The following is a 13,418-nucleotide window of genomic DNA, read 5'->3' on the forward strand; positions in this document are numbered from 1 at the left end:
TACGACCGTAGTCCTTCTCTCACTTTATCCCGTTCATAGCAGTGGCCTACCTTTGCTTTCATTCTATCTAGTTTACTTGACACATATCAATTTAATATAATTCTTTATGTATTGCGCCCCCTTCTTGAGCGCCTTTAGAATAACTTTACTTGGAGCAATAATAATAAGCTTTAAGAAAAAACATTATTTTCTTTATTAATATTTTAATGATTTTATGCTAATTTCATGTTGATTTTTTCACAACATTTTTTTTTTTTGATTTTTTTCTTGACTAAAACAAAATACTTATACTGTAAAAAGAGTGCTTTTTTTTCAAGTGTGATAATTAAAAAGCACATGAAGAATTCTAGCTATGATTTTCTTCGAACAATAATATAGCAGTTTTTGTTGTTCAATTGATACTCAATGAACAAAAACCCTGCATATTTAATAAGCTTGAATATCTCCCAAATATAACAGTACATCATAATAAATAAATGCAAGAGACTTCCACGATTAGCCGCAACCACACCAATAGATTCGGATGTAGAAGTAGTGAATATGACAAGTTTATTGTAACTCTCGCAGGCTTTAGTATTGTATGAATAAGCTAAAGAGTTAATTTATTCAACAATTTTGCAACATAGATTATCTTTGTCGATGGATTGAAACTCTAAATTTTTTAACTTGACGGTTTGTATAGCGAAGAAAAACTGTATTGACTATTTATATGTTTGCTAAAATAATAATGAGATAATAATTGTATACAATTTGTCTGCTACTATTACTTGGAAAATTGGCAAGCAACTCTTACTCCAATATTGGAAGCCACGATGAACTAACCTCCTTAACGTTTTACTTCTTCTCAATCAGATGTGCCTCAAACCGCATGCGGAATTTGCGCCTGAACCTGATCCATGTACACTCTTTTATCACTGGCTCATGGAATAAGACATCCGCTCAAAACCAAAAAAAAAAAAAAAAAACCAAAAAAAAACCAAAAAAAAACCAAAAAAAACCAAAAAAAACCAAAAAAAAACCCAAAAAAAAAAACCAAAAAAAAAAACCAAAAAAAAAAAAACCAAAAAAAAACCAAAAAAAAATTGGTCACAGCCAAAATTAAAATGGACTGAATAGAATGCTTTTTTGCAAATTTTGGTTTTTATTTAGAAAAAAAGGAACAAAAAGGCATATTGCAATGCAATAATAAACAAAATATATTCTAATGTTATGAGTGAGTTTCAATATAACGGAAACTTTATAATACAATTGATAAGGTCAGGGCAACCGGAAGCTCTTGATCAGACTAAAAAAGAAAAGTATCAGAAAATGTTTTTTTTGAAACGAAGAAAAAATGACACTCACAGTTCAAACGTGTATCCGATACAGAAGACAGACTTAATACATACCTTTGGCGGTATGCATATATAAAGAATTATAATAGATGAAGAGAAAAGGCGAGTTCTAAACAAGTTATTCATTAAACTTTGCTTTCATTAAAAACATTACCGATCCTTATTTATTTCTATCGAGCTCTTTCGAATGCTAAATTAACGCCCGTTAGTATATTATGTACTTGTTTTAGATAATACATGTTATAAACTAGTTACTGGATTCACAATTATTGTGATAAGATTAAACTTTTTGGAATATAATAAACATACTGTTAATTGTTTTACTGAAATAAAAGTTTTGTAAAAAAAAAAAAAAAAATTGAAATAAAGTGTAAGAGAAGAGGAAAAAAAAGGCATCTATTATTAACCTTTTTACTCTTTGCTCAAAGAAACCCGTCAGATCGATTGGTAATTATATAATTTAAATAAATTCAATAAAATCAGAAAAAGTTAAGCAATCCTTAAAAATACTATTTTTTTTAAGATCATATCTTGACTTGGGATGAGCTTTAAAATCATATTTCGAAGTTACTGGTTTTCCCCTGGTGTATATTTTTAATACTATTTCATTACGCCAAAAGCATCTTTGAAAGACCTAGCTACTAAGAAGATCGAGACAAACCTGGAAAAAGTAGGGCTGGAAGGTAAAGAACTTGTTGGCGATGTAGAAAGTCTACAGGTAGAGTCAAAAAGTAACCGACAAAATGTAATTTTATTGGTTAATACAATATTACTAATAAAACCCTACAACTTGAACTCTACAAGTATTTGACTCTCCCTGAAGAGAATGGTTTTAGACCAAATAATAAATCAATATTTTTCCTTTTTTTTTTGTTTTGTTCCTTTTTATAAAAAAAAACAACATGAGACCAGTACTCTACCCAGCAGCCGAAGAGCTAATACGAAACAAAAAACAATTGAAACTCAAAGAAGGAGTGCAAGAACAAAGAAATACGGGTGATCCAGCATGAAGAAGAGGTAAAACTTTCTTAAAAGAATCGTGTAATACATTATCTAAGCCATTTTATAGGTCAAAAAAGAAAAGACACATTCGAAGAAAAGAGAGCTAAAGCGGACGCAAGAAAACGAAGAAAGGAATCAGAGGCGGGGCCTTCATCAAGAGCTAATACCGTGTGTACATCTTGCGGGCAGTCAGGGCATACACGTGCTACCTCGCGAGATTGTCCCAATCACGAATTCAGCATAAAAGAGCTTTTAGAGAGAGCATTTCCTAACTCCCATCAAAGGTACACAACTTCTTTAACTCTCAAGTTGTTCCTGAGGCATAAACAAGAAGACCCCAAAAGACTAGAGCGTTACCAGAACATAATCGTTAGACAGTCTACTTTCCTTCGTGCTGTCATCTATCAGGCACAAATATTTGTTAATTACTATTTATTAGTACACTCAAACAGTGTGGAACATATCTCCAAATATATCTTTAATCAACTCTTTTGCAACATCAATATTCACCAACTCCAAAACTATTATCCATCACTTCCCAACCTCGAGGCAATTTTCAACCGTTTACAAGATCTGGAAAATGTTAATATGCTTGTACAAAAAGGTGGCTTGGTGGGCTATGGCCAAATAGTATCGTCTGCATGTGAAAGTTTAGTAACTGCCTACAGTAATTTCTATGTTGAAAATTATGAAACTTATGCTGGAAATTTTTTTCTGTTCAAATTGAAAATCAGATATCCTGCAAGTACTTACTTCACATGAAAAAAGTTTAAAAATCTAACCAATTTTATTAGGATATGAACATGTCCGTCATAAAAAAAGATCACTTACCGTTATATCTTGAACGAGGTGCTGACGAACGCTACCAGATCTGATTTGCCTGAAGACTTTTTGACTCAAAATGAACTTGATAACGCACCAGACCTTCAACTGTTCTTGAACACCGAAATCTAGCCCATTAAAAATAGAATACCTTACTTACCCTGTTCAAGGGAGACAGTGACCACTAACCCGTTGTCAGTTTTGAATGTGATGAAACATATACTGCAATACTATAAACAAATACAAGAGACACTGTCAGAAGAGCAACGACCTCGCTTGTTTTCGCTTTTCCAGAACCCGAGTTCCAAATGGCGCTTCATTAAAATTGACCGCAAAGATATTGATGTTCTTTTTCATGAAGCCAAAATCCCAAAAGAGAATAACGAGAGTCAATTTTCACTTGCTGCGCAACGTTTTTTTTTTTTTTTTTTTTTTTTTTTTTTTTTTTTTGATTTATTTGATTTTACGAAATTGAAGATCCACAGGTAATCTTACACTTCTAAATGCACCAAAAAAGGCAGCTAATATATCATTTATGATATATAACAATAGCCTACTAGAGTTACAACAATTTCCAAGACAGAAAGGGAAAATGTTTCTCAATAGTTTATATACGGATGGCTATACCTGTCGTATCAATTTCGCGAGAAATATACCTCAAGTTCCAAACGAAGATAAAATTGTGTCAGAGCTTAGTGACTTTAACCAGGGCGGAATCGATGAACACTTCAATCCTTGTTTCTTGGACCCCAATAGAAACAGTCGCTATATCGCCTATTATGGTGAGAATCAAGTCAGGAAACTGTCTAGCAAAGAATACTATTCCATGTCAGGATCACCTAACCGACCAGAAAAAGAAGATCAGTTGAAGACAATACAAGAGCTAAAGGAGCTGGAGACAAGAATCCCCACCCCAAAAACATCAAGCGTGGATAACTATGAGGTACATGTAAATTACATGACGACACACCTGCCCAATTTTTTTGGTTTCTACAGCTTCCGGACGGCCTCAATCAGATGGAAAAACTACGCTGGCCGACAATGTGCCTTAGATGAAGCTGCTAATATTTTGTTAAATGGTGGCAAAAAGTACAATCCAGTATAAAGGAAAAGAACAAAGTCCAACCGACGAAAAAGAAAGAAAATACTCAACAGGCGAAATCCAAGGATTCCCCACCTCCCAGTTGATATAACGTAACATAATTGCATTCTATTACTTATAGTGTTTATATATTAAGCTTCTTCCAACTTAGACGGCCCTTACATAAGAATGATTTTACGGAAATGGATGGGGAAAAAATGCCTTTAATAATCTTTGGTAACGGCATGAAAGGAAAAAGCCATGTCAGATTCAGAAGAAAGCGTGTTGGTGTCTCTGAAATTATATACAGACATTCAAAAAGACGAGAGAAGTTAGGCGAGCTATCAGTGTTGGACATAGACGAATTCCGTACGTCATCTGTAAGTCTTTTAACATACTGTTAAATTGCATTGACTCTGAATATTCTTGTGCATAAAATACATAAGTTTGTGACACATGCCACCAGATGAACGTTCGCAATCACCGTGATCAAGGCATATCATTCCATAGTATATTAATTTGCAACAACTGTAATATATATTGGAATAGAGATGTTTTAGCAAGCAAAAACATGACATATATTTCAGCACAGATCTGGTCTGGAAGTGGACGACCAGTTGTTTTTTTCTCGACCTAATAGGCAAAGCGCCACATAGAACGTGGCTGTTTGTTGCCCTTTTGGTGACTAACTTAAAGATACTACAGGTAGGAAACAAATAATTATATTTGTATTTAGTCTAAAACCATTTCTCTTTATGTCTAAGTTTCTTTTGACTGATTTCCATTTTGGTATCGTCTACAAAAGGTGAGCGAAACATATAATCTTTTTAGGTCTACAAAGAAACTAACATCTTGTTTAAAACTGGATTTGCTCCACTTTGATCCGTTTTCGCATAAGCGTCCCATTTTCACATTTCTGTCCCATTTTCCTATTGGTGTCCCAATTTTGCACCTCTGTCCCAATCTAATTTGGAAATGACCAAAAAAAAAATGATTGGCCCAACCTAGTTTCGTCGGCTGTAATTAAGAAGCAAAAAAAAAAAGGTTTTACGAAACCTTGAAGCAGTTCCTACTAAACGTTCGTATCTCAAAACACCTAAATGTTAGGAGGAATATTTTATAGTATTTGCCATGTAAAACTTTGCATATATATATATACAAGTTGAAGAATAGCGTATTTTAATGTAAAAAGAAGGAAGGCGATAGATCATCACTTATCTCTGCACCTTTCAGAATGGCCAGGGCAGCAGATTGATTGGTTAAGCCACTCAGTTTCAAATGTGGCACTGTTTTATTCTATAAAAAATCATCCCCGTCTTCTTCCTACGTTCTTTTCAAGGCAAGTTCATAACTTTCAAAAAGCTTGTATTCTTATTTTCTCTCTCTGTATACTTGGAAGATCAGTGCATTCCAGCAGTGTAGCTGTGTCTGCTCAGTGCGTTGCTTCTTTGGCGATATTTAAATATGAAGTTGCACTGAAGCTTATGTAATCAAAAACTAGCCATAACAATTTATGTCTATACGTCTGCTGATTAACCAGTCCACTTAGGCTGGTTTCTCAGGTGCCTATGGGGTGATCAAGTAAGGTATGTTGCTGGTTAGAGACTTTCTCTTTACTGCTATAATCCTTTTGGATTGTATATATTGGCCACTTGATTTAAGGCCGTTCGATTCAAATGTATTTTCTGTTTAAAGGCGAAACTCTAAAGACTGAGCTGCGTCCTTAGCATTGATACCACTATACTCTCATTCTATTTAAGGGTGAATTCAAATCTTGAGTACACATAAATAGAAATTTTTATCTATATGATCTATTTGTTCAAATGGGTTTTCATATATTAAAATTACTTGCTGAGCTTTTTCTAACTGGTAGAGCATTCGTTCAACAACAATTTATGTTAGCTCTTTTTTAAAAAACATTTTATTATCTAATTTTCTATTTCTGCGATTATACCAGCTGGAATAATCAATTACTTTATAGACATGGAGATTCTTGTTTATCTTTAAACCGAGCGACAACTACATGATCTCAAGAGACCTAAATTCTATCTCTTGAATGTCTCAAGCAGATTGCCTAACACTGACATTGTAAGAATAAAGCTAAATTATCACAAGCGTCTACATGGAATTCTGGCAGCGCTGAAAATCATTATCGACGAATGTTAGTTTGCTTTTATCAAGCAATTCTTAAAAGTAGGTACTATATAATATTGAATATCTTTTACATTGATGTAAGGAAAATAAACGAAATTCCAGCGTGACGAATAGTTTCTCGTCCTCCGGAGAAAGTCCTATTTGAATCATACTTTGAACAACTAAACGAATTCCTTAATATTGTGTTAGTGCCTAATATAGGCAACAATGTAAAAGAGAATATGAACAGGTTCTGTCCGAAAGTACCTATTTAAAGTAACAGCTTCCTACACTTGGAGAGGCAATCAATCCCATTACTTTTAAATTGACAAAAGATAGTACAGGAATATGAAACCTTAGCCCGGCGTATTCCTTCCCTTGTTATCATTTTACCTATGACAAATAATAAAATTGTATAACAAACACAGTAATAAAATATCATCAATCGAGTTAAACTTTAATTATTCTTGAGACGAAGGAGCATTTACAGCAGTTTCACATTTCTCAACAATCATTAACAAACAACGAATGTATTCCACAAGGGCATCAGAAGCATCATTGCCACTGCCTAAAACGTCTTGTACAGTCCAAGAAGCAAGTTTACCAGTAGGCAAACTATGGTTTGATTTAAAGATTTCGTCATATGTAGAATAAAAGACCTGTGAATATGTAAGTAAAACGTACTCCAACAAGTGTTATTTTTCTTTTCTTACCTCCATATCGTACCAAAATTGACCTTTACCAGTATCACCCAGAATCTTATCAATACCATAATTACCAAACTTTTGAGGAGACAAAGGCAATTTCTCAACACGAGTGATTTCAACAACAAATGGAAAATGAATTCTGTATTTTGTTGTTTGCTTCAACAAGATGTACTCAACTTCTAAAAAGTCAGGTACATTCTCAAAAGTGATCTGACGAGTGACAGGACTGACAGAGACTTTCTTGATAAAAGTAGTGTATGGCTTTACATCAGTTCGAGTTGTTTGTTCAGTTTTTAATAACATTTGGAAGTCGAATTTTCTACTTGATAAATCAGTATCTTGTTACAAACAATGCTTATATATATATATATATATACCTTTTAAGTGATACCCAATCGATTTCAACAATTTTGTTCGTGTTTGTCACTACTTTTTTCAATTCAACAACACCTTGGTGCATGTACATCACAACAGGCTGATAAGGGACAAGAGGTTGATTACGCGCTTGTGCATGAATTTCAAAATACGCAGTACGACTGTAAGGTGAAGGCAAGATATCAGACATTTTGGCAATAATATCATCTGATTTAGTAGTTCTAATAAAAAAGGGAAATAAGTATTTGCCAATTCGTGTTTGTAAGGACTTACACATTATTGAATTTGGGACTTATACCGTGTTCTTTAACCAAAATGTCTTTTAAATCCTGGAAATTCCATATTTGCTTTTGTATTTCGGGCGTAACTTTATTCCAAAAGACTTTACCAAGTTTTGCACTTAATTTGATATCGCCCTTAAATCCACGTACGCCTGTAAGACTAACGAAAGAATAAATATCATGATTTCACAACAACAATTAAACTTACCCATCTTCTAAGGCAGACTTGATATTAAAGAGATTGTATTCTTTGACACTATACCAATAGTGAGTATACAATAATCAACAGACAAACAACTTACGCTTTGAGATGGTTATGAGGGGATTGCTTTGCAGTAGCTGGAGATGCCTTTTGGCTTGTTAAACGCATCACACGACGAGCAGAACCTTTCTTTGGCATAGCTACACGAGGAGCAGTTGGAAGTGCAGGGAAATCATCAACAGGCTCAGCAGGAGCAGCAGAAACCTGTTGCTGCTGCTGCTGCTTAGCTATACTTTGTGCACTTGGATTAACAACAAAAGTCTTGTTTTCGCCCCACAAAGGTCTTTGATCAGGAGCCATACCATAATTAGGATTACCAAAGGAAGCTTTTTTATGTTCCAAAGAAGCCAACCTCATTCTTTCATCAATTGAGAGTTTTTGTTGAGAAGAAGAACGTACGGGTGCTTGACGTTGAACCCATTGTTGTTGCAGAGGTGCTATGGTCTTTGGAACCGCATCAATAAGTTCAAAGGGCTTTTGGAAACTACCAGCATTGTTTTTGAAGGATGGAATGATAACATGTAGAGGTGCTGAAGGAGGTTCCAAAAGATCTGCAAAATGAAGGTGATGAGCGTATCTTTCTAAGCTGCAGAAATAGAGTCCAAAAGGAGGTGCTCCATCGTCAGGACAGTGTATACAAGGTACGCAAATTGTGTTTCGTTTGCGACGTTTATAGATAGTTTGAAGATTTCTAAATCTTTCGAGAGCTTCTTTGACTGCCTCTTCGCTTGTACCTACAATCTTGATTTGTCTATCAATCAAGCTACATTCAGTATCTGTATCGTTGCCAATGATGCGCAAGTAATCAGCAGGACGTGCATTGTTGACAGGAGGACCAGTCAAGACATCTCTAGGGTTGGGGATGTTCTTTGCAAAAGTAAAAGTCTCCACAATTTCACCATCATCTTCGTCGGATCCATCACTTTCTGTTTCATAGTAACTGGATCTTCTATTGCTACTGTTCATTTTCATAGCTGCATCCAAATCTAAAGGTCTTCCAACCGCGTAATGCATTTGAGGCGATGTACGACTGACAGGTGTACTGGAAGTACAAGGGCTAGCTATGGGTGTGGTTGCAATACATTCAAGGTCCTCAAAAGTACCCATAAACTTGTTTTCATCAACAACAGTATTCTACAAAAAGGGTGAGCTGTAGACGAATGGTTTTGTACACTTACCAATTGAGGCAAAAGATTGTTTTCGATAATCTTGGATCTATAGTTTTTTTTTTAAAAAAAAGAGAGAGCGTGTTAAAATACATAAGCGTAAGGATAAATACTTGCGTATCATCACAGGCTTGTTGTGAACGCCCTCTAACATCAAAGTATTGTTCTTCAAAGCTGTAGTTGATTTCTGTCTTGGTCTTTCTAGCAAGTTCTCTTATTTCTATTATTAGTAAATCATTCGTACAAAGTGAGGGTGTCTACTTACTTTACTTTGGGCTCAAGTTCTTGATAAGCATTGTAGGAAATGTAAGATAGAGGATATATTTTGATATTTGCTATTATGCGATGAGCTAGATGCAAATTACATGATTTAGATTACCTACGCTGAACCATATCGTGTTAAGATTTGACAGTTGATAAAACTAAGAAAAAAAAGATTCTTTCCCTTCCCCTCCCATTCCGTTTTTAAACTGTGTACTGAGTCTTAAAAAAGCACTCATCATTTGTGCAACCGATAAATCAAACTTACAACAGTTTCTCGTAGACAATGTAAATGTATATATATATGTATATGTTCATTAAAGATAACTTTTACTTGATTTCATAAATGCACAGTATTATAAACAAGCAAACGAAACGCGATTCTTCAATTAAAAAAATATAGCCTATTGAATTACTCTGCCTTGATTTGATAAAATAGACTTTTTTTTTAAACACTTGAACATACACTTAACAGTGCTACTATCTCCCTAACCTCAAACAATACCAACTAATCATTTAGAAGCTTAAGTTGATAAAATGTTGACAAACACAATGAGCTTGTAGTTTGACATAGAAAATGGATTGCTACATCATAGTCTCAAGCAAAAATAAATCCCAAGACATCAATAAAGAGAAACATTCTTTACAATAGTCAACTGAAAGAATAAAGCATGTCAGTAACAACCTTCAACCCGCTCAAGTTAGAGTGCCCCGGATCTTTTTCCCATACAAAAAAAAAAAAGTGACTCTGTTTTGTGTTTTTTTCCAATATAACCAACGTGCAATGTCTATTCCTTCTTTTCTCTCTCTTTTTCTTTATTCTATATTACATTCACTTTTATATACTTTATACATATTCAACTGTGTATATAAATATAGCGTAAAATGGTACTTACAAGTGAAGAAGTTAATATCATTGTATATAAATATCTACAAGAATCAGGTAAGAAATACGATAGGAACATATACATCATTTATATATTTATATTTATATTCATTATCAGGCTTTCGACATACATCTTTTGCTTTCCAATACGAAAGTCAAGTAGAAAAATCAACTTATCGAGATGCTCAGATACAGCCTGGTGCGCTCATCAACATTATTCATAAGGGTTTACAGTTTATGGAAATCGAAGCTCATATGAACGAGGTACGTTACCTTCTGTATATATCAAAGCTTATATCATCTGTAGGAAGGTGAATTAGTGGAGTGTAGCGTGCCATTTTCTTTACTAGAACCTCACCATTGCGAATTAACTGGAAATACATTCAACAGCGAACCTGTGACGACCATGAAACCACCACCACCTACTTCTTCAGCAAAACGACAACGTAAAGAAGAGAAAAAGCAAAAAGATAGAGAGAAGCGAGCCAGAAAAGAAACGATAGAAGAAGAGACAGAGGATCGTATCAAAGAAGAAACGAACGGTTCGTCTTTTAAAGAAGAAGAATCTGTAAAAGAAGAATCAACTACAATCAAAGAAGAGAGTGTCACTGTACTCAAAGGACACCAAAGCGAAGTATTTTCGTGTGCTTGGAATCCAGTGTTACCTTCTCTTTTAGCTTCTGGGTAAGCTATAAAATACCCATGTATATTACTGATCATGTCACTAGTTCTGGAGATGCTACAGCTAGATTGTGGAATGTTCCAGCAAACAAAGAAGAACCAGTGGAACCTATTGTATTAAACCATTTGCCCAACTTGAATGACAATAAGGATGTTACTACACTTGATTGGAATGTAAGATGACCATACTACCCTGTTTCTTTATTTACTTATTTATTCTTTTCTCTATAGCCATCCGGAACATTATTAGTTACTGGATCATATGATGGACAAGCAAGAATTTGGACTCAAAAGGGACAATTGCGATTTGTGATGGGACATCATAGTGGACCTATTTTCTCTTTAAAATGGAATATGCGAGGTGATCTCGTATTGAGTGGTAGTGCAGACACAACAACCATTGTTTGGGATCCTGAAACAGGCGAAATGAAACAACAATTTGATATCCATAGCTGTAAGTATCTTATTGCTTATTTCGTTGATAACAATCATAGTGGCTATTTTGGACGTCGATTGGATGGATAACACAACATTTGCTTCATGTTCTTCTGATAAAACGATCTATGTCTGTAAAGTAGGATCAACAAAACCACTTAAGAAATGGGTAGGCCATGAAGATGAAGTCAATGCTGTCCGCTGGGACCCTTCTGGTCAGTATTTGGCTTCTTGTTCAGATGATATGACTACCAAGATCTGGAGCATGTCCTCAGATGAGCCTGTTCGAGAGATTAAAGGACACAGCCTACAGATCTACACAATACAATGGGCACCCTATTCGAATAATTCACCGAGAATACTTGCTACAGCTAGTTTTGATGCTACTGTGCGTCTTTGGGATGCACTTAAAGGCACTTGTCTTCATGTCTTGAAGAATCATAGTGAGGCTGTCTATTCCATCTCTTTCAGCCCTGATGCTCGTTTATTGGCCTCTGGTAGTTTCGATGAAGTGTTAAATGTGTGGGATACAAAGGTAAATGTGATGACATTAGCTATAAACTAATAAGGGATAGGATGGTACTCTCAAGAAGACTTTCAAGGCAAATGGTGGTATATTTGAAGTACATTTTAACAAGAATGGTGATAAAATAGCAGCATGTACTTCGAATAAGCAAGTAGTGATTGTCAACAATATTAAACCATAGTTATTATTCTTATTTATAAAGTCACATATAAAAAAAAAAGTTGCATAAAAAACGGCCCTCTTTTTTTTCTTTTTCTTTTCTTATTATGAACTGTGATTATTGTCTTACTACACACCGTAAATTCTATTGTACAGACTGTATAAAAGAAAAGTAAGAAACAAAGTGTATTAAATATAGCTTATACAACGTATAGGTTACAGAAACACAATGAACAGATTGGTTTTCTCATTGCAGAAAAGGATGCCGCAGTGATAAAGGCCAATAGGTTCCTTGAGAAAGCAACTTCAATACAAAGTCTGATTGCTGAGAAAAACCATAAAGCTTTACGTTTAGAAACTATTAGAGAAAACCAACTTACTTTGACAAACGAGTGCAATAAAAGTAAGACTAGACTTGTATATATAGTATACATTAAAACTGAGTCTATAGAGCGACAACTTATAAAAGAACTTGAGAGACAAGTCAAGGAAAAACAAAGATTATTAGAAGATAGCAAAAAAAGGGCTTCTTTTGACTCATATATAGATACCAGTTCAGTATTAAAAGCATGGCAAAGGACGCATAAAATGACAGTGGGCACACGACGTATTCTGGTCAAAGAAGTGACTTCTTTGTTTGAATTGAAACCAGGTGTTGTAGAAGAATCACAAGCATTGCAGAGTCCTCTTGCACCACAATCATCTGTAGAATTGCCTCCTTTTAGTCAGCCTACTGTGATGCCAATGGAAGGCAAAGATGATTTATATATCTGTGGAGTTACATTGCCTACAAGACTCATTGATGTCTCTAGTAAGTCCCCTCATTGACATTGTATATTGACTAAGCAATGACCAGAATATCCTAAAGAAGAATTGAATGCACCTATTGGCCTTGTCATTCATATGCTTGGCCTTGTTGTTCGTTATTTAGGCATTAAATTACCATTCATGATTTTTCAGAAAGGCATTCAGCATTATATTCGCATGATTCCGCCTAATACGCAGATATGGAGCAGTACAAGGTAGACTAAGTGTGTATTTTTAGCTAGTCTAATGATTCTTTAGAAAATTTCCCTTGTTTCTTGAGGAAGACGATAAAAACTTCAAGCGGTTCGTTGTAGGCATGGCCATGTTAAATTACAACTTGGCCTATCTATGCCATACACAAGGTGTCAAAATACCAGTGAGTCAAGTAGTCAATACGCTTCAAAGTCTAATGGCTTGTTGCCGTGCACCTGGCTTAGGCATGTGAGTACCATAAAGATGGATAGACTAGTAACTGACTCATTTGACAGCCAATCACACGC

General features: G+C 34.9%; 5 protein-coding genes across 5 annotated transcripts; 4 read left to right on the forward strand and 1 right to left on the reverse strand.

The window, feature by feature from the left end:
* Window positions 1-2,909: 2,909 nt before the first annotated feature.
* Window positions 2,910-3,098, forward strand: B0P05DRAFT_470916 (uncharacterized protein; the record flags this gene model as incomplete). The annotated part of the gene is made up of 1 exon (XM_051574585.1): window positions 2,910-3,098. A coding segment is annotated over one exon (189 nt), but the record flags the coding sequence as incomplete, so codon positions are not given.
* A 210-nt stretch (window positions 3,099-3,308) lies between these two features.
* B0P05DRAFT_492017 (uncharacterized protein) lies at window positions 3,309-4,031 on the forward strand (the record flags this gene model as incomplete). Its single annotated transcript, XM_051575338.1, has 3 exons — window positions 3,309-3,572; window positions 3,603-3,643; window positions 3,726-4,031. Coding segments are annotated over exons 1-3 (549 nt in total), but the record flags the coding sequence as incomplete, so codon positions are not given.
* A 2,802-nt stretch (window positions 4,032-6,833) lies between these two features.
* B0P05DRAFT_471183 (uncharacterized protein) lies at window positions 6,834-9,011 on the reverse strand (the record flags this gene model as incomplete). Its single annotated transcript, XM_051574601.1, has 6 exons — window positions 6,834-7,031; window positions 7,086-7,401; window positions 7,457-7,675; window positions 7,728-7,895; window positions 7,944-7,991; window positions 8,038-9,011. 6 exons carry the CDS (start codon window positions 9,009-9,011, stop codon window positions 6,834-6,836), a joined length of 1,923 nt encoding a protein of 640 aa, XP_051434444.1.
* A 1,231-nt stretch (window positions 9,012-10,242) lies between these two features.
* B0P05DRAFT_543831 (WD40-repeat-containing domain protein) lies at window positions 10,243-12,185 on the forward strand. The gene is made up of 7 exons (XM_051578471.1): window positions 10,243-10,367; window positions 10,429-10,574; window positions 10,618-10,994; window positions 11,039-11,165; window positions 11,223-11,445; window positions 11,486-11,961; window positions 12,002-12,185. The coding sequence occupies exons 1-7, from the start codon at window positions 10,310-10,312 to the stop codon at window positions 12,131-12,133; spliced, it is 1,539 nt and encodes a 512-aa protein (XP_051434445.1). The 5' UTR covers window positions 10,243-10,309; the 3' UTR covers window positions 12,134-12,185.
* Window positions 12,186-12,699: 514 nt separating this feature from the next.
* Window positions 12,700-13,363, forward strand: B0P05DRAFT_579594 (UV radiation resistance protein and autophagy-related subunit 14-domain-containing protein; the record flags this gene model as incomplete). Its single annotated transcript, XM_051581945.1, has 3 exons — window positions 12,700-12,793; window positions 12,968-13,133; window positions 13,177-13,363. 3 exons carry the CDS (start codon window positions 12,700-12,702, stop codon window positions 13,361-13,363), a joined length of 447 nt encoding a protein of 148 aa, XP_051434446.1.
* Between the last annotated feature and the right edge of the window lie 55 nt (window positions 13,364-13,418).

The sequence above is a fragment of the Gilbertella persicaria genome (assembly GCF_025201335.1).
Source record: "Gilbertella persicaria strain CBS 190.32 chromosome Unknown B0P05scaffold_22, whole genome shotgun sequence".
NCBI classification, from domain to species: domain Eukaryota; kingdom Fungi; phylum Mucoromycota; class Mucoromycetes; order Mucorales; family Choanephoraceae; genus Gilbertella; species Gilbertella persicaria.